This window comes from Oncorhynchus mykiss, chromosome 13, assembly GCF_013265735.2.
Source record: "Oncorhynchus mykiss isolate Arlee chromosome 13, USDA_OmykA_1.1, whole genome shotgun sequence".
NCBI classification, from domain to species: Eukaryota; Metazoa; Chordata; class Actinopteri; order Salmoniformes; family Salmonidae; genus Oncorhynchus; species Oncorhynchus mykiss.
Window position 1 is genome coordinate 42,205,605 of NC_048577.1, and position 25,865 is coordinate 42,231,469.

Here is a 25,865-nt window from a genome sequence, read left to right on the forward strand (position 1 = left end):
GACAGTGTTTTTTCCATTTTAGGCAACGGAGCACTACGAAGTACATGGTTTACTGTGACAAATTCTGTCAACAGTGTGAACTCTGTATCCGGAGTTAGAAAAACAATTTTGTATTTTATTGAACCTTATTTTACTAGGCAAGTCATTTAATAACAAATTGTTTCCCGGCCAAACCCGGACGACGCTGGGCCAATTGTGTGCCGCCCTATGGGACTCCCAATCACGGCTGGATGTGATAGTCTGCATTTGCACGGCCTCAGACTCGCACAACACTGCACCCACACATGTGCACATGCTCAATTTTGAGCATCGCTTGCTTGTTTGAATGTATTATCCTTTTCATGGTTTGTTGCATATCACCACAAACATACATTCAAGATTTGCTTCTCTCTCACTTCTCCTGTTTGTGTGTTTGTGGTGGGGGCGGACAGGCAGTTTCTGTCCAGTATATCCTCCTCTTTGACTTTTTGCCCTTATGGTGGCCTGACTGGTGCTGTTGAATGGAAAACCCTCCATGGTAGAGGGATTGTAGACCAGTCAGCCCCGATCTGCTGTATTAGGGATTCTGAAATGCTCAATTTTAAGTTGTCAACACTTGAGGGATTTGGGGGTTGCTCTGGGGAGGGAAACTGGTTACATTTGATCAATTGTGGTTTACAGCGTGGATGTTTGGGGGCCACAGCATGGAATGAGGGTTGGAGATGAACATTTTTAAAAAGAGGATACTGTGACGTCATCATTTAGCACCAGAATCCCCCTAGAGCAGGTTTCTCCAACTGGTGGCCCGTGTCCCGAATTTGGCTAGTGGGTGATTTTATTTGGCCCACCAAATTTTCTGCGCAAAATAAAATAAAATTTTTTGGACATAAAAAACTAAAAACATGAGCAAATCTGCTTCGTTATTTTAATTTTGGAAGTCTGTTCCAAAAAATTCCCATGCATAAGAGATATCCAGTATGTGTTCATATACAAATGTATGCAAGGTTTGAAATGATTACATCTGTTTTGTCAAATATTTGTAAATATGTTCCAGTCCCCTGACCATCTACTCAATAAAAAATTGGTCTGCAGCTGAATCTAGTTGATGATCCCTGCCCTAGAATGACCAAACTACTGTATTACAACTGGCCAATAGATATAGACCCTGCTTTGCAACTGGCCAATAGATATAGACCCTGCTTTGCAACTGGCCAATAGATATAGACCCTGCTTTGCAACTGACCAATAGATATAGACCCTGCTTTGCAACTGGCCAATAGATATAGACCCTGCTTTGCAACTGGCCAATAGATATAGACCCTGCTTTGCAACTGGCCAATAGATATAGACCCTGCTTTGCAACTGACCAATAGATATAGACCCTGCTTTGCAACTGACCAATAGATATAGACCCTGCTTTGCAACTGACCAATAGATATAGACCCTGCTTTGCAACTGACCAATAGATATAGACCCTGCTTTGTAACTGCCTACTTTCATGTGCTCACTTTGTTTTGTCTGTGTGTCTGCAGGTTTTCTGATGAGGAGAAACACAAAGGTGTATATTTATTGGTATCGGTTTTCCACATGTTATGTAGATCACATGTATCATCTTTGTATACATTGTTTTATTTAATGCTTTCTCAAAAACCTTACAGGACTCAGTCACAGCAGCCATCGTCCTCTTCCCTTACCTCTTCAATGAAGATCCAAGGGGCTTCTGGACACTTGTCAAAACTGAACTCTTTCAATAAGCGGTTAATATCCCCCCCCCCCCCCCACCCCCTTAAACGTTTTAAGGAACCATTAAAGGATTTTTTGAAAGCTCTAGCTCTCCTCTAGCCCCTCCCATATTGTCACTTTCGTTTAATTAACCAATCTGGAACACCAATTAATTTTCCGGCCAATTACCAAAGTTAATCTGTTTTAAGCTTTTATTTTGTCAGTGAAGATTGTCCCGTCTTTTCAGTTGAATTCCTCTTGCTACTTTATTCCTGACTATAATTTAAGCTTAAACAATAGTGTGCAGGTCTCTGAGTATTGAGCAGGGTACTTTATTTCTGCCAACTAATTGAAAACGTCACTCGAGACCCCCCCCCCCCCCCCCCCCCCCCCCCGCCACCCCATCCTGCTTAAATCGTTCCGGATGCATCCAATCGCAATGAATTCCTCCGCATTTAATTCATTTTCTGCACTGAAATAGTCCATCAGGTTTTATGGGCTGCCCAACCCCACCCACGACTCCATCACAGATCACCCCTCTTAAACCATACATATTGATTAGGGTCACTAGTGTTTTATGAAGTGGTGGGGGTACCTACCTGCCATTGTTGGGGGATTGAAGCAATCTCTCTCTGGAATTAATTTGACAAATTACAATCCTCCGGTTGACATTATTGGGGAGTACTGTAGAGGTAGAGCTGTAAATTGAGTTGATTGACAGAAGTACAGTACCGACTTGGAAGGGAACCAAATCCTTTTTTCTTTCCTGTGTTACCTCTTCTGGCCAACAGGGTGTGATGTGACCTTCAAGTAAAGGGTGCCTGATTTCCTTCCAAATGGGAGAATAGCAGTGCAGGGGGGCTATGCAGCTCTTCAGGAGTGCTCAAATTGAATTGAGTTTATGAAACGGTGAATGGGAAGATCGATGGAGCCCATCCATCTAATATACTGAGGTCGCTGTCGATGCCCCTCTGCGGACAGACAGGGTGTCCAGCCGTCCACACACTATTACGGCCCGAGTGACTGACCATTACAGGACCACCACACCACACAGAGCACGGCGCCTGCATATGTCAGTTGCTTGACCCGTGTCTGCTCTTATCAATTTCTCTTTGTCCTCTCTGTTTTCCATCCACACACTTCCCCCTCTCTCCCTTTTTTTAAGCCTGTCGTTGCAGCCTGGGACCTTCCTGCCTGTGCACTGACAGCTGCTGTGTGCAGACACTGAGCCAATGAGATTGATGGAGCTGTCGCTGGCCTGCAGTGTGGGCGTGTGTGTGTTTGAGTGCCAGAGTGTATGGCATGAGTGTGTGTGTGTGTGTGTGCGAGAGCATATGTGTGGAGAGGGAGGTTTGAAAGGCTCGATATCCTCCGACTGCAGTCCAAGCACCCCTTACTGTTGTGCCAGACTGTTGCCTGTCTCAAACCCCCTATTCTGCTCCCTTCCCTCAGGCCCAGCCGCCCCTCAAGGCCACCCATTCTTGCCGCACAGTTAACAATCAATCAGCAGTATTACAATCACAATGCTAGTTCCTCATGTGGTGGGCTTATCTCTCTCTTAGTCAGCTCTCTCCGGTTTTGCTGTCGCTCTTGTCTCTGTTTCTTAATCTAGTGCTGTCTGTCTTTGTCTCTCCTGTTCAATTCCCTCGGTTCTGCTTCCCTCTTTCCTTCTGGAAATGTCACATTCCTTTTTTCCCCACTTCCGTTCGTCCTGCTCCTTCTTTCATTGTCCCATGCTGTCTTATTCTTGCTTTTTCTTTTCCTCTCCCATAGCGTTATGATTTATTCATTTCCTTCATTATTGACTGCATTCCCTTTTAGTGTTCATGGTCTCCCTTATCTACACAGCCTGGTCTCAGACTATGGGTAACATAGTAAATGTAAAGCCTGGAGACTGAAATGAGTATGATATGTTGCGTTTGGTATGTTTACATAAGACAAGAAACAAAAGGAGGAAGGGTGGATGGGTGGGAGTATAATGCGACCGTCTAGCAACCCAAAGGTTACGTGTTCGAATCTGATGATGGACAACTTTAGCATTTTAGCTAATTGGCAACTGCTTACTACTTTTGAGATACTTTGCCACTATTTAGCATGTTAGCTAACCCTTCCCCTAACTTCTAACCTTAACCCTAACCCAGACTATTTGCATTGCCCCCCCCCCCCCCCCCCCCCCCTCACCTTTACACTGCTGCTATTCTCTGTTTACTATCTATGCATAGTCACTTTAACTCTACCTACATGTACATATTACCTCAATTACCCTGACTAACCGGTGCCCCCGCACATTGACTCTGTACCGGTACCCCCCTGTATATAGCCTCGCTATTGTTATTTTACGGCTTCTCTTTAATTATTTGTTACTTTTATTTAGTATTTTTTTTACTTAACACGTATTTTTCCGAACTGCATGGTTGGTGAAGAGCTTGTAAGTAAGCATTTCACTGTAAGATACGTGTTGTATTCGGCGCATGTGGAAAATCAAATTTGGTTTGATTTGAACACCTAATCTAGCGAACTTTAGCTAGCTAGCTAACTTTAGCCACGACAAAGTGGAATCGGTAACATATCATACGTTTTGCAAATTCGGAACATATTGTAATTTGTAACATTTCATATGAAATGGATGGACATCCACAAATTAATACATACCATACGAAATGTGTTGTATGATTATACTAAATGGAGTGTCTCGGATTAACATACAGAATAATATGAAATGCTCCGAGACCAGGTTGGTCTACACCATGTCAGCTGATAGCGAAACTTATTGAGAACAGGAAGCAGAAATGTACTTTGTACCGTTTGGACTATACCACAGTATTGGTTTAGGAATAACTATAAGAAAGCCTTTTTCTCTCTTTTTTTTACTCCCTGTCTGACAGACACTCACACAAACATGCCAAGACACAAGGTTTCTCTGACCATTTTAATTTTTTATCAAGTTCATACAAAGAACACTTAGTAAGGTTTCCTCTGAAAAGAGATGGTTAAAAAGCCAGACAATAACTTTGACCTTGACTCTTCCTCAAAAATTATTGTAATTAGTGCTGTAAAAATGGAAACAATCTTCATCATTGTTGTCATCATCATCCTCAATGATAACCTCTTTTAAAATGTAAATAAACAGCTAGGGAATGAAAGGACCCTATTGAGGCTATGAGGGTGTCTTTATGAGACCGATTGAATCTGCATAGGACTGAAGTGTTAAGGTTGGGTTGGAGGGGTTTTTAATTCCCCTCATATCAATGTCCTCTGTCTTTGTGGAAGGAGCTCATTGGAACACTCCTATCAACTGATCTGCTGCCCAAATGCCTGTAAACCTTTAGTGTAGTTATATTAACGCTCTATAAAAGGAGTGTGCTGCTATGTATTTCAGAGTCTTTTAACCTGAACATTTAACATTCCTAATTCAGGACATTGCCTCAGGTTGTCCACTACTGGAGTGGGAGGATGTGAGAGAGAGCAAGAGAGGGATGTGGTTTGTGGCGTTTGGCTCTTTGCTGTCTCTGATGGAGTCAGTCCAGACCCTGGAGACATATAAATGAAGTGAAACATCAGTGACAGCTGGCCTGGGTCTCCGTTTGGGATGGGGTGGCAGAACAAAACAAATGCAGGGCACTAGGAGAAAGGGATGCCCAGATAAATGCTGAACTCATGGAGAACATGCCCAGCAGACCAAAGGGTTGGACTTCAATTTTTTTTCTTCTGTTGACAGTGCCTGTCTTCCTTATACAATGTGAATGATAGCCTCCAAATTAACATAAAATATGCTTTTCATTTGTCTTGCCTGTTCTTCTGGAATTGTATTTACTGTGTCAGTGTGTGTTTGTGTGTACACATGTATTCACATCATGTAGGCCTACACATTTTTCTAGACATTAAATATACATTTTTAGCTCCATTTCTCGTGGCCTTTAACTATGAATAAAGAACTGCATAATCAAAACCACATGTAAACAGAGAACATAAGAACACCTGCAACAACAAGGATTATTTTTAGATGTCAGGGCAGTATAATTAGTACAGGCCCGTCAGCTAAATTAATATAATTTCTGGTCAAAACATGCAATGTTCCAGCACCTTAATTACCTTGTATCTCCATTCTATCTAGACAGCCTGGGCATATTAAGAGGTGTCCAAACCAATTTTGGACAACCTTCAATATAAATCAAATTAGATGACAATTTCATTTAAAACAATCAAATTTTACATTTATAATTGGGCTAGTTTATTGACCAAGTCTACAGGCATTGCAAAGGTAATTGATAGATGCTTGGTTAAGGACGTCATTTAAAATCCTCCCTATGGTTTCTTCCTTGTTGTCTTAGAGTTTACGCACCCACGGATACTGTTTCATGGTGCTGGGGAAGAGGTGGGTATGGCGGCTTAATGGTAAAGAAATCTTGCTGATACTGGGCCCCCTCGTAAGGTTAAGATTAAAAAGAGTACCAGTATTTGCCCTGCTTTACAGAGTGGAGTAGGGGGAAGGGGGGACTTTTAGCTGATAGAATGAGGAGTAGGCCTCCCCTCCTTAGCCTCGCATGTTGTCAGATAACTTCACATACACCAGGGGTTTGAAACGCTTCTGCCAGCTAACAACCCAAAGAAACAGATTCAGCCAAATCGGAGATGTCAGAACAAATTCATTTGGACACCGCAATCTGGGTACCCAAACACTGGTAGCTCTCCACTCAACGCAAAACGAGAGAAAGATGTTTTTCTTGTTTAAGTCTATAAAAAGCCCTTATATAAAACAAGTATTTAACCATTTTTACAGAAGACAAGTGGTACAATATATATACACAAGTACGTAACAATCAAAGGTAGTCGACTACCAAAAGTATGGAACAACACATGATTTGCAGATATAAGTTGCACAGGAATCACAAATCTTCAATCGTCATTGTTAACTAATGTGTTGCCAAAAGCACTTGAATACAATGCATTTTTTGACATGAATACATGAGTGTATGTACCATACATAGTATCCGAAAAAGCACAAGCTTCAAACACAGGACGTTTTCTGTGCGTGGCCAGTTTTGAATCTGAAAGCACTTCATCTCTCGTCAGTCAAACGCTGCTTTTTTTGAAAGAACTTCCAATCCAAATACCGTACAAAAAAATCATACACAATATATTGCTACGGATGAAACCCAAGTATGTCTACCAGGTTGCATTCAGATAACCTGTTGTAGAATAGTTGCGTTTAAGGAAGTTTTACAAAGAACAGTCATTCAGCTCTTTTAGGGTGCCGTATATACAGTGTAATCATAGAGATTGAGTATGCACACTAAGCTGATGGTCCACAGTCTGACATTCCCACTGTGTGCTATCAGTTACGTGTACTCAATTTCTCCTGATAAGAATTATTTTGGTCCAGCACCTACAACCACAGAATGGACGACTGTGAAATATACATGGCTGCTCTGTCCTGCTCCTCGTCCAGTGTTGAGAAACTGAGGCAAAACTTTGGGCCAGTAAGCCTTCGACAGCTTTAATTCACTTTTGACTGTCCAACACAGACTGAGGCAATCCAAAACCATCGGGCTTACTGTGACAGTATTGGTGTAGGATTCACTGTACAGAGGCCTGCGGCAAAAAGACTCTGGCATACCTGTGGGCCAAAAAGGCCCTTCACCGGGTAAATTATACTCAAGTAGGGTGTCACTGTTTAGAACAGTCAGCAGTGTTTGTCTCCCGTGAGTCAGATATACCTGCGGGTCAACATTCGCTCAGCACTAGGATGGGAAGAAGAGGGACATTAAGGTGGAATCTCAGCCAATTACAGTGCTTCGTTCTACTATAGGAGGCAAGCCAAGGCGCTAGCCTGGCAACATCCTGGTGCCTCGCTAGCTGTCAGCTTGGCCCCAGGCTGTGTTTGTCCTTGAGGCCTCACAGAGACTCACCCTCCTCATGGAGACTCCCTGGAGCCTGAAGGATCCATGTGTCACAACGTCAGCATCGTTCAGCTAGCATTAGCAAAACTATCCTAGTGCCTGCAGCCTGTAGAGCTCAGCTGAGGTTTCAGAGGTGTCCACTCTTGCAGGCCAGCCCTGATAACTGCTTGTAGGTTTGTGTTTTCTTAGTATGGCCTTGCTGGAATTGTGTCTGTAAAATAACATTTGAATCCGTCCAATAGTAAAAGGTCATGGAGAGCTAATCAAGCTTTTTTTCTGAGTGGAAAGGGTTCTCAGAGTTCTGATTCGCTGATACAACTTCCTCTGCCAGAGAAGCGCACGAGGAGAGAGAAGAGAAAATTAAAATAAGCTCTGTGAAAAGCTCTGTGGTCTGGTTTCTGAGAAAATAGTCCAAAATAACTTTCAGAAGAGCCTGAAAAATCTTGGTCTATGTAGCTCTGCTTCCACCTCAGCTCCCCACATTTAAAGGACTCCGGAATGGTCCAAAGTCAGACTCCAGAGAGAGGGTTTGCAGATAGATGGGTACTTATTGCTTTGCAGACAGAACATATTGCTTGTTACTTGCACACATCCATTGCTTGTTCACAACCAGTAATGCATCCTGAACGATAAAGGAGAGACTCCATAGAATACTTTATATGGCTGGGCTGTTAAGCTAAGAATCATTGTGTCTAAAACCCAGCCTCACTTTTATGAATTGAAGTTAGAGAAAGCTAAATGGGTACCGTGCATGCTGCATACGGCAGCTATGAGTGCAGATGTGCATGATGCATATTTATACATGTACTGTGCATTTCCCAACACTTCTCTATTTCTGATGTACTTTTATTCAACCATATCATAAAAACAACAACTCCAAGTGGGTCTTATGTAGATTACATAACAGCTTTAGAAATCCTGAAGTATGAACCGTGGACAGATAATTCAAATCCCCAATGAAATGTAACATAAGCATTAACCCATAATTGTCTCCAATTCCAACACGAATGACTCCATCGGCTGCACGTAGTTTAAATCAATTCAAATGTCCTATATTCCATATCATGATGCTGCATAGGCTACAGTGAAACCACTTGGTGTCTGTCCATAACACAGAATGGCTCAACAATAGCAGCCGAATGAATCTCCAAATCATTTAACACTGTGAAAGCCCTGCTCCACTCCATGCATGCCTAGTGTGTGAGAGTGTGTGAGGGCCTGCCATGCTGGCGATTGGGTATCATTAGTTATGGCTGCACCCCCCATGAGGAGGCATGGTGTCCCCTGGCTGGGAACAGCTTGGAAGACCATGCAGGGGTTGGATGCTGGAGGCTCCCACCATAAGTCAAGCCCACTGGGGAAAGGAAGAGCAGAGGAAAGGGGGTCTGGTGGAGCTCAGGGACAGGCTGGAAGCTGGTTGGTGGGGAGGAGCAACAGTAGCAGCAAATGGTGAATGACTCTAGTAAACACGACTGACTGGCTGCCATCCGTTGATACGGTTCCACCTGTCTGGAATACCCTGGGCGTAGGTATGCACTGCGGCGTAACTTGTTTACTTATGATAATAAATTAAGCTTGAGGCTTGGGCTAAATTGCAGGAGAGTCCACTGAAACGTACGGTGAAGGACGGCGCTTGTGTGAACTTAGACGTATCAGATTTCCATGCAAATATTGTACCTTGCGGTCAAGTGTAAAATGATAACGAGCCAAGAGGAGTTTCTTGCTCTCCTGTAGCTTGACTATTGGAAATAATCCCTGTGGTTGGGAATGACTTACTGTAATGTCTATGTTTAGCCACTAGCTTCAACCCAGCTGCATTTACAGTGACTCATTATACATATAGATGAACCATACAACTGCATTCAACAAAATGATCATATTAAAGCCTATTTTAATATTACAATAATATATGCATGCATCACATGAATTGCTGCCAGTCTGGAAGACATACTTTAATAAAATACTCTGTATGATTTTCCTTCCTTCCTGACCTTCGTGCATTCATGTTTGGGTAAATTCTTCAACAGCAAGCCAAAGCTAAGATAAAATAAAAAAGCAATGACCTTTACCTCACAACTACAACTTCCCAGTGTTGTATTGCCTTTGGCACCATATTACCCAGGACAGACACGGTGACCTGTCCTGCCGTCTTGCAGGCGCCTATTGTCCCTTGCGATTTGCATCGGGCCTCTGCTGAAGCTTCACTAACACAGACGGTTCCATTCAACACGAATGTGGTGACCTCGCTGATACCTGTGCTGTTTGCCCTTTCCGATGCATGCGTCACCGATTAAGACAACAGCAAACAACACAACGCTGAGAGACGTGGACACTGACGATCCCCAGGGAGTCTCCAGACACAACCACTGTGTGAGATTCCCCAGTTCTGACGACCAGGGGGCCTGAAGCTTCAGGGCTCTTCTCCAGCAGGTGACGAACAGGAGGTGCTTGCCGCACCAAACCTCTGTCCGGCTTGGTTCCTCATCCCTTACGCTTCAGGATGAATAAACAAGCACCTCCTTTCCCGCTGTTTCTCTCTCTCCCTCTCCCTCTCTCTCTCTCTCTCTCACTGGTACAGATTTTCCAGAATGGTATCTCACTCTGTTCTGGATGGAGAGTGATGGGAGCTGACAAGACAATGGCATTGTCACTGCTGTTGTTCAGGGTCCTGGGGGTGCTTTACCCATGTGTACCACTCTGACAGGCTGCAAACAGTAGGAGAGTGTGTAAGTGTGTGTGTGTGTGTGGAGGGGGGGGATTTGTAGAGTAGTGGTGCCAGGGGGAGCAAAGAGGAGATTGACCAAAACAAAACAGGGAGGACGCTGGGACAGAGAGGGAATTTAAAAGAACCAGGTTTAGAGAGAGCGAGTCACTTCATGTGATCATTACCTTCCCTTTTGGGTGTTACATTATCAACAACAAAGAAAACCTGCAATAGAAGATTGCCTGTCCCTGTCCATTCCCCACAGCCATCAACACGACATTGATTCGTACAAAAAGCTCTCGCTCCCAGGCCTTACTCCCAGTCCTATAGACTCTTTTCTTGCTTTCCTACTCTCCAAACGTTCATGCTCAGACTGTGACCTCTGTCTTGCTGTTGGTGGGCAGCCCTTTGTTTTTGGGGTGCATGTGGGGCGACTGTCCATAGCCCAGAGGCTGGGAGAAGAGTTCCGGGAGTGTCTCAATGCTGAACTGCCGCTTGTTGGAGTAGGCCTGCCGGCGGCTGTTGGGCTGTTGATGTAACTGCTGTTGATGTAACTGCTGTTGATGTTGTTGATGTTGTTGATGTTGCGGATGCTGCTGATGCTGCTGATGCTGAGGATGCTGCGAATGCTGCGGATGCTGCAGCTGTGTCTGCCCGATGTGGGAGGCCGTTGGATGCTGGACATGGCCCTTACTAGGGTCCCAGACTTTGAAGGCTGAGCTGGAGGTAAGCGGGTGGGTGTTAGTCTTGGAGACCTTGGGCTTGGGGAGCTGGGCGGCAGTGATGGTTATGGCCAGTGGGGCGTGGATGTCTGGAGGGGGCAGGAAGGGCTTGTCCTTGTGAAAGGCGATGGGCTGGAAGGTGGGGGGCGAGGAGTGATGGCGGGAGTAGTCCACCATGGGGTAGCCCTTGTAGTAGTCTCTTGCTGCCGTATCTGCTGCGAGAAGGGGGAGGAGACAAAGGTGGGGGAGAGAGAGAGAGAGAGAGAGAGAGAGAGAGAGAGAGAGAGAGAGAAGAATGCGGTTAGTGGTATAGAGGTCAAAATACCTTACAAATACCTGTAATCTTTTCCTTTGACATGGTATCCACTCAACCTGTAGGTCCATAATGAGTTATATGGGTCAGAATATCTACCTGGTACCCCCAGAGACCTCAACAATGTCCTCCTTTGTTCAGATACAGTAAGAGCTCTGTTATCCAGTGGCCAAACCCCTAAACCAAGTTAAAACAAACAAAACAACAATGAGAATCTGTAAGTATCTGCTGTACAAGCATCTCCTCCCTACTTTATCATGCTGTAAAGACAAGTGTGATTCCAGGTAATTACATTGTACACATTGTAATAGCAGTGTAATAGACCCCATCATAATGTGGCTGTAAAATATGCTGGAATAGAAGAGCACAGATTAATAGAATGCGTTGAGTTACCCCACTCTAATCACTTCAATAACTTTGAACCTCGCCCAACCTCTCTGTTTTAATTAAATGTACACATTTAGGCAAGTTATACAAGACATTGTGTCCCTTTCTGGAGTCACTTGTATGCTATTCTGCTGCCAAGGGAAGAATTAAGGTGAGACACCTCTCCCCCTGTGTTAATCCCTGTGCCGTTGGCTGTGTATTATATACCATGAAAGGAACCAGTAGCTTTACACCATCATCCCTAAACCAGCCAACCTGTCAGGTAAACCTACAATGACATGGAGGTAGAGCTGCACAGAGTGTACAGCGGCTTACACCCACAGGGGCTTGGTTGTGTGTGTCTGTGTATGAGTGTGTGCTTCAGAGGGGGGTTAAAATGCCTGAAGCCCCGTACCGTTAACGTTGAATGAAAACAAATAAGAAAAAAAAGCAACAGCAACTGGCGGATAAGCTGGAGTTTTGAGGGGAGTAAAAATAGAGCGGGTTTAGTGTGTCGTGTCGTATTAGTGTGGGAGCCCTGAGTACTGCTTCATGAGGTCACAGCCGCAAACCCCTCAGCCCTCAGACACTAACAACCTTGTTCGCCTCACTGTTGTGTCATTTAGGTTTTTTCTTCCCCTATTTTGTTGGAAAAAATGATCCTGGTTGTTGTTGTTTCTTTTCCCCCTCCCCCTCCCCCTCAGCCTCTGAGTGTGTGTGTGTGTGTGTGTGTGTGTGTGTGTGTGTGTGTGTGTGTGTGTGTGTGTGTGTGTGTGTGTGTGTGTGTGTGTGTGTGTGTGTGTGTGTGTGTGTGTGTGTGTGTGTGTCACTCGTAATTCACTGTATCACAATTTCAGTGGGTCAGAAGTTGACATACACTAAGTTGACTGTGCCTTTAAACAGCTTAGAAAATTCCCGAAAATTATATAATGGCTTTAGAAGCTTCTGATAGGCTAATGGACATCATTTGAGTCAATTGGAGGTGTACCTGTGGATGTATTTCAAGGCCTACCTTCAAACTCAGTGCCTCTTTGCTTGACATCATGGGAAAATCAAAAGAAATCAGCCAAGACCTCATAAAAAAAATTGTAGACCTCCACAAGTCTGGTTCATCCGTGGGAGCCAAACCCCTGAAGGTACCGCGTTCATCTGTACAAACAATAGTATGCAAGTGTAAACACCATGGGACCACGCAGCTTTCATACCTCTTAGGAAGGAGATGCGTTCTGTCTCCTAGAGATGAACGTACTTTGGTGCGAAAAGTGCAAATCAGTCCCAGAATAACAGCAAAGCACCGTGTGAAGATGCTGGAGCAAACCGGTAGAAAAGTATCTGTATTCACAGTAAAACAAGTCCTATATTGGCATAACCTGAAAGGCCGCTCAGCAAGGAAGAAACCACTGCTCCAAAACCAACATAAAAAAGCCAGACTACGGTTTGCATTTGCACATGGGGGACAAAGATCGTACTTTTTGGAGAACACCATCCCAACCGTGAAGCACAAGAGTGGCAGCTTCATGTTGTGGGGGTGCTTTGCTACAGGACGGACTGGTGCACTTCACAAAATTGATGGTATCATGAGGGAGGAAAATGATGTGGATATATTGAAGCAACATCTCAAGACATCAGTAAGGAAGTTAAGGCTTGGTCGCAAATGTGTCTTCCAAATGGACAATGACCTCAAGCATACTTCCAAAGTTGTGGCAAAACGGCTTAAGGACAACAAAGTCAAGGTATTAGAGTGGCCATCAAAAAGCCCTGACCTCAATCCTATAGAATATTTGTGGGCAGAACTGAAAAAGTTCTGCCCACAAAAAAAAAAAAAGCGAGCAAAGAGGCCTACAAACCTGACTCAGTTACACCAGCTCTGTCAGGAGGAATGGGCCAAAATTCACCCAATTTATTGTGGGAAGGTTGTGTACTAATTGCACTACATACTATTTAGGACATACTGTATAGTAAAAATGAAGTATGCCATGGCCGATTACTTTTGGTACGTTCAAGACAACTGGGGATTCGAAAACAAAATTAGCTCACACTGGGAAAAATCATGACTTTGTGATCTTCAGGTTGAAGTCAGAGCTCTAGGATGACACCCGAGTTTCTGACTTGTAATTCCCAGTTTTTGGGGGAGTTGTTGTCTTCAATGCACCATCAGTTACGGCTTCACATATTAACCGGAAAGCATCGCCTGTAGCCCTCACTCTCCATCTTTAGAGGATGCATGCACTCAAAGACTTGGCCTCTATTGGTTGATCTAGCCAGCTATAGATAGACTACTCATTTGCTTTTGAAGCACTTTGGCCTACTATTTCAGACACAAGTATGAGTATTCGGACACGGCCCGTGTTTGTGTGTGTACCATAAACAATATTTTAAAACTTGTTACAAATGATGGAGTCATGAATGATACACAGAATGATATTTTGAAAGAGAAAGTAAAGTACATGAAGAATATGTTTTCGTTTCAGTCTCCTCTATCTCCACTAACTGAAACTAATTGTATGGATTTTTTCCTAATAATAATGTAAAATTAACATATGTACAGAAAGACTCATGTGAAGGCCAAAGAAATGCCACCCCACACCATGACTGACCCACCGCCAAACCGGTCATGCTGGAGGATGTTGCAGGCAGCAGAACGGCGTCTCCAGACTCTGTCATGTCTTTCACATGTGCCCCGTGTGAACCTGCTTTCATCTGTGAAGAGCACAGGGCGCCAGTGGAGAATTTGCCAATCATGGTGTTCTCTGGCAAATGCCAAATGTCCTGCACGGTGTTGAGCTGTAAGCACAACCCCCACCTGTGGACGTCGGGATCTCATACCACCCTCATGGAGTCTGTTTCTAACCGTTTGAGCAGACACATGCACATTTGTGGCCTGCTGGAGGTCATTTTGCAGGGCTCTGGAAGTGCTCCTCCTGCTCCTCCTTGCACAAAGGCGGAGGTAGCGGTCCTGCTGCTGGGTTGTTGCCCTACTACGGCCTCCTCCATGTCTCCTGATGTACTGGCCTGTCTCCTGGTAGCACCTCCATGCTCTGGACACTACGCTGACAGACACAGCAAACCTTCTTGCCACAGCTCGCATTGATGTGCCATCCTGGATGAGCTGCACTACCTGAGCCACTTGTGTGGGTTGTAGACTCCGTCTCATGCTACCACTAGAGTGAAAGCACCGCCAGCATTCAAAAGTGACCAAAACATCAGCCAGGAAGCATAGGAACTGAGAAGTGGTCTGTGGTCCCCACCTGCAGAACCACTCCTTTATTGGGGGTGTCTTGCTAATTGCCTATAATTTCCACCTGTTGTCTATTCCATTTGCACAACAGCATGTGAAATTTATTGTCAATCAGTCTTGCCTCCCAAGTGGACAGTTTGATTTCACAGAAGTGTGATTGACTTGGAGTTACATTGTGTTGTTTAAGTGTTCCCTTTATTTTTTTGAGCAGTGTATAAAGATCCAGTCCATTAAAAAAATTGGAGACCTCTTACACTTCAGTGTTGTGATGCAAAAATCCTAGCAAAATGCTTGGCGCATAGAATTTAAAAAGTATTGTCAGATATTATTCATCCTCATCAGACAGGTTTTTTACATGGACGATACATTGGAGATAATATAAGACAAGTACTGGAAACAATAGAATATTATGAAATATCGGGGACACCAGGCCTGGTTTTCATAGATGATTTTGAAAAGGCTTTTGATAAAGTACGTCTGGAGTTTACATATAAATGCTTAGAATATTTAAATGTTGGGGAATCTCTTATAAAATGGGTTAAAGTTATGTATTGTAACCCTAGGTGTAAAATAGTAATTAATGGCTACATCTCAGAAAGTTTTAAACTGTCTAGAGGAGTAAAACAAGGTTGTCCACTATCGTCATATCTATTTATTGCCACCGAAATGTTAGCTATTAAAATTAGATGAAATAATAATATTAAGGGATTAGATATCCGTGGCTTAAAAACTAAGGTGTCATTGTACGCTGATGATTCATGGTTTCTTTTAAAACCATAATTATAATCTCTCCACAGCCTCATAGAGGATCTAGATACTTTTGCTATCCTCTCTGGATTAAAACCAAATTATGATAATACGTATTGGATCACTAAAAAAAGCCAATTTTACATTACCTTGTAGTTTACCAATTAAATGGTCTGACGGAGATGTGGGCATACTCGGTATACAAATCCCAAAAGAAAGAACTGATCTCACTCCAATAAATTTTTATAGAAAGTTAGCAAAAATAGATAAGATCTTGCTACCATGGAAAGGAAAATACCTGTCTATTTGTGGAAAAATAGCCCTGATTATCTCTTTAGTCATATCACAGTTTACCTATTTGATTATGGTTTTGCCTACACCTAGTGACCTGCTTTTTAAATTATATGGAAATAAATTCATTAAAAATCCTACAATGTGATTTTCTGGATTTTTTTTCTCATTTTGTCTGTCATAGTTGAAGTGTGCCTATGATGAAAATTACAGGCCTCTCTCATCTTTTTAAGTGGGAGAACTTGCACAATTGGTGGCTGACTAAATACTTTTTTGCCCCACTGTATTTACCCCAAAAATATATGGGGGATTGGAAATGATGCAGACAATTACATTGATGGAAGCAACAATCGTTCCGCAATATTAAGCTGATCCACCCCTTAAAATTAAAAACAAAAAATGATGGAATTTCTCGTGGAAGAATGGTGTTGCATCCCACCAATATAGTTCCAGACACTTCTAGAATCTATGCATATTGAAGCTGTTCTGGAAGCTGGTGGGAGCCCAAAGCCCAATTAGGTTCTTTATTTTGGCAGTTACCTGTATATTGCTCCTGAAACTCAATATCATCAAACCACAGACCAGTCTTCTAGAAAAGCTGGATTTCGATCAAAAAGTGGAAATTCTTCAATACAGAACATTATAACACTTATTCTGTGTTGAGAGAGTTCTAACTTCTTCCAAAGGAGAAAAACTACAGATGTATAAAGCTGCTTTAAATGGCCTAATCACTGCAATTTCAGGAAATGATTTTAACGCAAGGCATTAAACGGCTATTAGGCTGATAATGACAGTGCTCTTAAAAGGCCTGCTTTCATGTTGTGACATGTGACACGTTTGGCAAGTCATGGGAGGATTAAATGGCTATGTTGCCAACGCAACTGTATACAGGCATGTGTTTATACATTCTAAATATTCTAAAAGGATAAGCAGCTTGATTCCAGCAGACCATGTGACAGTGTAAACCCTGTCACATGGCTTCTCTAAAGAATAGAAGTCTAGCAGGTGCCAAGTCATTCATTCTGAAGACTTCCATTGATCCCCACACCACAGCCAATTTGAGGACAAGTAGGGGTGTGCTGTAATTAGCCAAAGGAAAAAACAAACAATATTGCACCAGACTAGACTGACATTTGATCTCTTTATCCTTACTAGTGATGCTCGAAACCCATGCTACCCAACTACTACTCTTTATCCTTACTAGTGATGCTCGAAACCCGTTCTACACAACTACTACTCTTTATCCTTACTAGTGATGCTCGAAACCAATGCTACCCAACTACTACTCTTTATCCTTACTAGTGATGCTCGAACTACAACTACTACTATGCTTGCTAAGAAATATTTGCACAAAAGTGACCTCAGGGTTGCAGCAGCATGCGTTTTGTCACGGGGAATCACTGACGTTCTCGGCAGACTGCACAGGAAGTGCACGGTGAGCGAGCATATGCACTGAAGACGGGGGACCAGCAACGAGGCCTTGCTGCCCTCTCCGTCCATTTCTCGCCTTCTCCATCACTTTTTCGCACTATCCCTTTGTGCCCTATCAGAAATTCTCAGGTCGTTAGTGTTTAATTAAGATACAGGGCTACAACTACATCCTGGTCCAAGGACCTGCTGGTACACCTGGCAGAAGTTGGCTGACGCCTGAGCCAAAGCCCCTGAACTACACTCTGTCCTCTAAATGACTTTGCCAACACAGCGAGTGGCGACGTGCCGTGTTGGTTATTGGCTTGCTGGGGAGTACAATCACGTGTGACGAGATGAGAGGGCTAAGCCTATATCCCAAATGAGCTGCTGTGTGTGCCCTTATGAGTGTGTCTGTGTGTGCCCTTATGAGTGTGTCTGTGTGTGCCCTTATGAGTGTGTCTGTGTGTAACCTTATGAGTGTGTCTTTGTGTGCCCTTATGAGTGTGTCTATGTGTGCCCTTATGAGTGTGTCTGTGTGTGCCCTTATGAGTGTGTCTGTGTGTGCCCTTATGAGTGTGTCTGTGTGTGCCCTTATGAGTGTGTCTGTGTGTGCACTTGTGAGTGTGTCTGTGTGTGCCCTTATGAGTGTGTCTGTGTGTGCCCTTATGAGTGTGTCTGTGTGTGCCCTTATGAGTGTGTCTGTGTGTGCCCTTATGAGTGTGTCTGTGTGTGCCCTTGTGAGTGTATCTGTGTGTGCCCCTGTGAGTGTGTCTGTCTGTGCCCTTATGAGTGTGCCCTTATGAGTGTGTCTGCGTGTGCCCTTGTGAGTGTGTCTGTGCGTGCCCTTGTGAGTGTGTCTGTGTGTGCCCTTATGAGTGTGTCTGTGTGTGCCCTTATGAGTGTGTCTGTGTGTGCCCTTATGAGTGTGTCTGTGTGTGCCCTTTTAAGTGTGTCTGTGTGTGCACTTATGTGTGTCTGTGTATGCCCTTATGAGTGTCTGTGTGTGTGTCTGTGAGTGTGTCTGTGTGTGTCCCTGTGAGTTCCCTTATGAGTGTGCCCTTGTGAGTGTGTCTGTGTGTGCCCTTGTGAGTGTGTCTGTGTGTACCCTTATGAGTGCGTCTGTGTGTGCCCTTATGAGTGTGTCTGTGTGTGCCCTTGTGAGTGTGTCTGTGTGTGCCCTTGTGAGTGTGTCTGTGTGTGCCCTTATGAGTGTGTCTGTGTGTGCGCCCTTATGAGTGTGTCTGTGTGTGCGCTTGTGAGTGTGTCTGTGTGTGCCCTTATGAGTGTGTCTGTGTGTGCGCTTGTGAGTGTGTCTGTGTGTGCGCTTGTGAGTGTGTCTGTGTGTGCCCTTATGGGTGTGTCTGTGTGTGCGCTTGTGAGTGTGTCTGTGTGTGCCCTTATGAGTGTGTCTGTGTGTGCCCTTATGAGTGTGTCTGTGTGTGCCCTTATGAGTGTGTCTGTGTGTGCCCTTGTGAGTGTGTCTGTGTGTGCGCTTATGAGTGTGTCTGTGTGTGCCCTTATGAGTGTGTCTGTGTGTGCGCTTGTGAGTGTGTCTGTGTGTGCCCTTATGAGTGTGTCTGTGTGTGCCCTTGTGAGTGTGTCTGTGTGTGCCCTTATGAGTGTGTCTGTGTGCCCTTGTGAGTGTGTCTGTGTGTGCCCTTATGAGTGTGTCTGTGTGTGCGCTTGTGAGTGTGTCTGTGTGTGCCCTTATGAGTGTGTCTCTGTGTTCCCTTGTGAGTGTGTCTGTGTGTGCCCTTATGAGTGTGTCTGTGTGCCCTTGTGAGTGTGTCTGTGTGTGTGCTTGTGAGTGTGTCTGTGTGTGCCCTTATGAGTGTGTCTGTGTGTGCCCTTATGAGTGTGTCTGTGTGTGCCCTTATGAGTGTGTCTGTGTGTGCCCTTATGAGTGTGTCTGTGTGTGCCCTTATGAGTGTGTCTGTGTGTGCCCTTGTGAGTGTGTCTGTGTGTGCGCTTGTGAGTGTGTCTGTGTGTGCCCTTATGAGTGTGTCTGTGTGTGCGCTTGTGAGTGTGTCTGTGTGTGCCCTTATGAGTGTGTCTGTGTGTGCCCTTATGAGTGTGTCTGTGTGTGCCCTTATGAGTGTGTCTGTGTGTGCACTTGTGAGTGTGTCTGTGTGTGCCCTTATGAGTGTGTCTGTGTGTGCACTTGTGAGTGTGTCTGTGTGTGCCCTTATGAGTGTGTCTGTGTGTGCGCTTGTGAGTGTGTCTGTGTGTGCCCTTGTGAGTGTGTCTGTGTGTGCACTTGTGAGTGTGTCTGTGTGTGCCCTTATGAGTGTGTCTGTGTGTGCGCTTGTGAGTGTGTCTGTGTGTGCCCTTATGAGTGTTATGAGTGTGTCCCTGTACCTCAATGCCTTTCCATGTGTCATTACCATTGTTTAGAATCTCATGCGTCAACCTGCTTTTCCGGCCATCTGCAAGCTCGCGTTTGTGTGTGTGTGTGTGTGTGTGTTTGTGAGTGTGTGTGCTTGTGAGTGTGTGTGCTTGTGAGTGTGTATTTGTGGGTACGCATGTGTGTGTGTCCGCAAGACCATACGGCTGTCTGCTCCATTCATGAGGAAATAAGTGAAATACCCTAGAGGTGTAGAGAGACTCCCCTCTCTTAAAATCAATGGATTCAAATGAGATGCAGAGATGTAAATACGAAGCAACTGCCCGTGGTAATGCACCAGCCGTGAGGTGGGCCCTTCTCAAGGGCCCGATGAGCCGGCATGCCAACCTGCTGTGCCACAGGACCCGTGCCCCGGCTGGCACCACGGATGGCAGCCACGCCATTGTCTGTTCAACATACAGCTATGCGTGTGTGAGTGTGTGTGTGGTGTGTACAGTGTCTTAAAAAATGAATGCAGTTTAAAAGTGACTACTTTTTTGTTTGGGGTCCTCCTGGTGACAGGGTTGGGGATTATAAAATGTGCTTTCATCAGGAAGAAAGGAATATGGAGAAAAAGAGTGTTGCATCACAATCGGATGAAAATGTTAATTTAAGTATTTTACTGCAAATGTCAATGACAACGCCATATGAATCTATTGTCTTTTCTATTGATGGTCCTTTGGTGCAATCACACTTATTTACTCAGTGAGCACCATAATGAAGTGGACTCCTCCATCCCTGCCATTAGTGGTTTTAGAATAGGAGGAGCTAGTGAGCAGTTCTAATGACATGCAATGATCTCATGGCGCAAGCATGTCTGTGTTGTGCTGTCTTTCCAAATAAGCATCAGTGTGTCCTTGTCTTTCCAGAGTGATCAGATACAATCACGTATGGTTGTGTGTGTGTGTATGTGTGTGTGTCTGAGTCTGAGTCTGAGTCTGAGTGTGTGGTGTCAGTCAGAATGCATGTGTGTGTGTGTGTGTGTGTGTGTGTGTGTTGGGGTCAGTGTACTGTAAGAATGTGTGAGTGTGTGCTTATGTGTGTGAGGCCATGGGGCCAGCCAAAGAGTACAGCTCTGACCCATCCAGACCCATACTGTCAGTCACTCAACAGGGAGTCATGTCACTCACTATCCTGACTGCCTGTGATTGAGCTACAGGCAGGGTTACTGCACCATGTGTCTGTGTTCCACATGTGTTTGTGTTCCACATGTGTCTGTGTTCCATATGTGTCTTGGGGGATATGTAGTAGCATCAGTTTGTGTGTTAATGAGTTAGTCATGATAGAGGAGGGCAGTTGATGATGTGTGGGAGTAACATCATTGTTGTTCATATACAACATACATCCTCTACTTCAGGGCTGCCCAACCATCTTCCTGGAGATCTACTGTCCTGTAGTTTGGACTGAAGACCCACAGGAAGGTAGATCTCCAGGAAGAGGGTTGGGCTGAAGACCCACAGGACGGTAGATCTCCAGGAAGAAGGTTGGACTGAAAACCCACAGGACGGTAGATCTCCAGGAAGAGGGTTGGGCTGAAGACCCACAGGACGGTAGATCTCCAGGAAGAGGGTTGGGCTGAAGACCCACAGGACGGTAGATCTCCAGGAAGAGGGTTGGACTGAAAACCCACAGGACGGTAGATCTCCAGGAAGAGGGTTGGACTGAAAACCCACAGGACGGTAGATCTCCAGGAAGAGGGTTGGGCTGAAGACCCACAGGACGGTAGATCTCCAGGAAGAGGGTTGGGCTGAAGACCCACAGGACGGTAGATCTCCAGGAAGAGGGTTGGACTGAAAACCCACAGGACGGTAGATCTCCAGGAAGAGGGTTGGGCTGAAGACCCACAGGACGGTAGATCTCCAGGAAGAGGGTTGGGCTTAAGACCCACAGGACGGTAGATCTCCAGGAAGAGGGTTGGGCTGAAGACCCACAGGACGGTAGATCTCCAGGAAGAGAATTGGACTGAAAACCCACAGGATCTACCGTCTCCAGGAAGAGGGTTGGGCTGAAGACCCACAGGACGGTAGATCTCCAGGAAGAGGGTTGGGCTGAAGACCCACAGGACGGTAGATCTCCAGGAAGAGAATTGGACTGAAAACCCACAGGACGGTAAATCTCCAGGAAGAGAGTTGGGCTGAAGACTCACAGGACAGTAAATCTCCAGGAAGAGAATTGGACTGAAAACCCACAGGACGGTAGATCTCCAGGAAGAGGGTTGGGCTGAAGACCCACAGGACGGTAGATCTCCAGGAAGAGGGTTGGGCTGAAGACCCACAGGACGGTAAATCTCCAGGAAGAGGGTTGGGCTGAAGACCCACAGGACGGTAAATCTCCAGGAAGAGGGTTGGGCTGAAGACCCACAGGACGGTAGATCTCCAGGAAGAGGGTTGGGCAGCCCTGCTCTACTTGATTACTCACACATGTTTTTCTCACAGTCACATGTTTTTCACACCTTTCACACAGTCACATGTTTTTCACACCTTTCACACAGTCACCCATGTTTTCGAGAGCAAAGTATAGGCATGTTATAATTAAGCAATAACGCCCAAGGGGGTGTGGTATATGGCCAATACCATATAGCCTGATACAGCCAGCCATGGTCTATTGGCCATATACCACAAAACCATGAGGTGCGTGACTGCTATTATAAACAGGTTACCAACGTAATTAGGAGAGTAAAAATAAATGTTTTGTCATACCCGTGGCCAATCAGCAAGTATTTGTGTGTGTGTGTGTGTGTGTGTGTGTGTGTGTGTGTGTGTGTGTGTGTGTGTGTGTGTGTGTGTGTGTGTGTGTGTGTGTGTGTGTGTGTATTTGTGCGTACACATGTGTGTGTCCCAGGACCATACGGCTGTCTACTCCATTTATGAGAAAATAATAAGTGAAATACTGTAGAGGCTTATTGGGCACCAGCTAAACAGTTTATAATATACATTAACATACATTAACATTATATAACATAACAAACACTCTGTTCAGTACTGGATTATCACAGGCACTGTGTCTCACGTAATATTGACGGCTGTTCTCAAATGCACATGTGTAGAAATATTAAAATGCATAAAATATGTTTATATTATTTAAGTTTGCATGAGTGGATAGGTTTTAGTGCATTTATGTCTATGTGAACTGGTCTGTTGATAGACAGTGCATGTGAAAGGATGTCTGTAGTGAGCGGTGCGTTGCTTACCCACAGCCTTGAGGGAGGCACATTTGTTAAAGCCCAGACCAAGGTTGTTGTGAGGGTGGGAGAGCGCCATCGCTGGACCCAGGGGTGAGAGGGCAGCGTTATTCAGGTGGTTGTGATCTGAAAGACAGAGAGAGAGAGAGGGAGAGAGATAAAGAAAGCAAGAGAAGAAGAGAGAATGAACTGCTGTTACACCCTTAGTCCATGTGTACCATCATGTGTACCATCATGTGTACCACCATGTGTACCATCATGTGTACCACCATGTGTGAGTAATGCTTAATGACCTGTATATTTATGCGTCTACTCTGTGCATGGTGGGGGCTGGTGAAGATAAGGATGCATGCTGAGAAAAACATGTGACCACACTGTCCTTTGTAATATTGAGGCAGTCAAATATCCTCCCCTACACTAGAAAAAAATGTGCTATCTTCGGCTGTTCCCATAGGAGAACCCTTTTGGAGAACCACTTTTGGTTCCAGGTAGAACAGTTTAAGGACGCTAATGTGGCCCAGTGGTTGCAGTCCCGGATGTGGCGCTCATTGGCGTGCATGAGCACCGCCTCTCTATCTGCCCCGTGGCGGTGTGAGGCCGGATGGTTTGTTGTGGTACACACATGCAGAGCATCGACATGCAGATGGAAACTCTGCCCAGAGCCATACTTTTAGAGAGTTATGCCAACTTTTAGAATTTTAGAATATCGTTATCATTCTAGACATGCAGTTACAAAGCATTGTTTAAATATTCCCTATGGTATATTTAGATTGTACATATTTTTTTGTTTTTGTTTTTAATAACTTGTTGATAGATGAACTGTAATATCTGGTGGTGACCCACGGAGTTGCAGGACTGATTATGTCACGTCTAGCTAGCTTGCTCATATGATTTGAACACCAGATCAACAGTCTTACTGGAGCTTTTACAGTCGCTGAAGCATCACCCAGGTGGGTGCTACATTTCAGTATGGGACGACCTAGTCTATCTACGGAGGAGGAGCTGTGACTAACGAAGACGACTGGGTTCCCGATGAAGAGCTCTGTGGCCTGTCTGTCAGATGTCTCTATCTCCCTGCCTGGCTGTACCAACTATGCTCCCTCCTCTTAAGATACTTCCTTTTCCAAACTGCCTTTCATCTAAAGCTATGGAAGACAATGTTATGTGTTTATTTAATGTAACATCTTATGTTGTTCTTGTCTATCACTGTTCTGTACTTTGTCATGTATTTGTACGTTTTATGTGGACCCCAGGAAGAGTAGCTGCTGCATGTGCAGTAGATAATGGAGATCCTAAAAAACTCAACTAAAGCATCGCCCAAGAACTGCCAGATCCCTACATTTGTTTTGTTAAATCGTTTTTAGTTTATTTTGTTTTTAAAGCGACTTTGAGATTCTACCTGGAATGAGAAATCCTATATTAAATCAATATTATTATTATTATTAATACCATGGCATTGTTGAATACTCCTTTCTGATTGGCGTGAAGGGCATTCTAGAGTGTGCATTATTCAAGTGATAATGCCCGAAAAGCCAGTGTTTGGAGGATATATTGGCACAGGTGTTGTTAGGCAAACCATGTCAATATACAGTGCCTTGCGAAAGTATTCGGCCCCCTTGAACTTTGCGACCTTTTGCCACATTTCAGGCTTCAAACATAAAGATGTAAAACTGTATTTTTTTGTGAAGAATCAACAACAAGTGGGACACAATCATGAAGTGGAACGACATTATATCTAACACCTGGATATGTTTATTTTTGAACCATTCCATTGTAGATTTTGCTTTATGTTTTGGATCATTGTCTTGTTGGAAGACAAATCTCCGTCCCAGTCTCAGGTCTTTTGCAGACTCCATCAGGTTTTCTTCCAGAATGGTCCTGTATTTGGCTCCATCCATCTTCCCATCAATTTTAACAATCTTCCCTGTCCCTGCTGAAGAAAAGCAGGCCCAAACCATGATGCTGCCACCACCATGTTTGACAGTGGGGATGGTGTGTTCAGTGTGATGAGCTGTGTTGCTTTTATGCCAAACATAACGTTTTGCATTGTTGCCAAAAAGTTCAATTTTGGTTTCATCTGACCAGAGCACCTTCTTCCACATGTTTGGTGTGTCTCCCAGGTGGCTTGTGGAAAACTTTAAACAACACTTTTTATGGATATCTTTAAGAAATGGCTTTCTTCTTGCCACTCTTCCATAAAGGCCAGATTTGTGCAATATACGACTGATTGTTGTCCTATGGACAGAGTCTCCCACCTCAGCTGTAGATCTCTGCAGTTCATCCAGAGTGATCATGGGCCTCTTGGCTGCATCTCTGATCAGTCTTCTCCTTGTATGAGCTGAAAGTTTAGAGGGACGGCCAGGTCTTGGTAGATTTGCAGTGGTCTGATACTCCTTCCATTTCAATATTATCGCTTGCACAGTGCTCCTCATGTTTAAAGCTTGGGAAATCTTTTTGTATCCAAATCCGGCTTTAAACTTCTTCACAACAGTATCTCGGACCTGCCTGGTGTGTTCCTTGTTCTTCATGATGCTCTCTGCGCTTTTAACGGACCTCTGAGACTATCACAGTGCAGGTGCATTTATACGGAGACTTGATTACACACAGGTGGATTGTATTTATCATCATTAGTCCTTTAGGTCAACATTGGATCATTCAGAGATCCTCACTGAACTTCTGGAGAGAGTTTGCTGCACTGAAAGTAAAGGGGCTGAATAATTTTGCACGCCCAATTTTTCAGTTTTTGATTTGTTAAAAAAGTTTGAAATATCCAATAAATGTCGTTCCACTTCATGATTGTGTCCCACTTGTTGTTGATTCTTCACAAAAAAATACAGTTTTATATCTTTATGTTTGAAGCCTGAAATGTGGCAAAAGGTCGCAAAGTTCAAGGGGGCCGAATACTTTCG

General features: G+C 44.4%; 1 protein-coding gene across 2 annotated transcripts in view; it reads right to left on the minus strand.

Annotated features, from left to right (window-relative positions):
* Positions 1 to 4,617: 4,617 nt before the first annotated feature.
* LOC110486406 (protein shisa-8) overlaps positions 4,618 to 25,865 on the minus strand; it is an 81,756-nt gene continuing 60,508 nt past the window's right edge. Inside the window, exons 3-5 of one of the 2 annotated variants that reach the window (XM_021557986.2) lie at positions 22,966 to 23,082; positions 11,440 to 11,517; positions 4,618 to 11,239 (exon numbers count right to left, since the gene is read on the minus strand). In XM_021557986.2, coding sequence (XP_021413661.2) covers positions 10,674 to 11,239; positions 11,440 to 11,517; positions 22,966 to 23,082 — 761 coding nt within the window. In that variant the 3' untranslated portion in view covers positions 4,618 to 10,673. Of the gene's footprint in view, positions 11,243 to 11,439; positions 11,518 to 22,965; positions 23,083 to 25,865 lie in introns of both variants that reach the window. The other variant, XM_021557985.2, reaches the window with a different exon arrangement.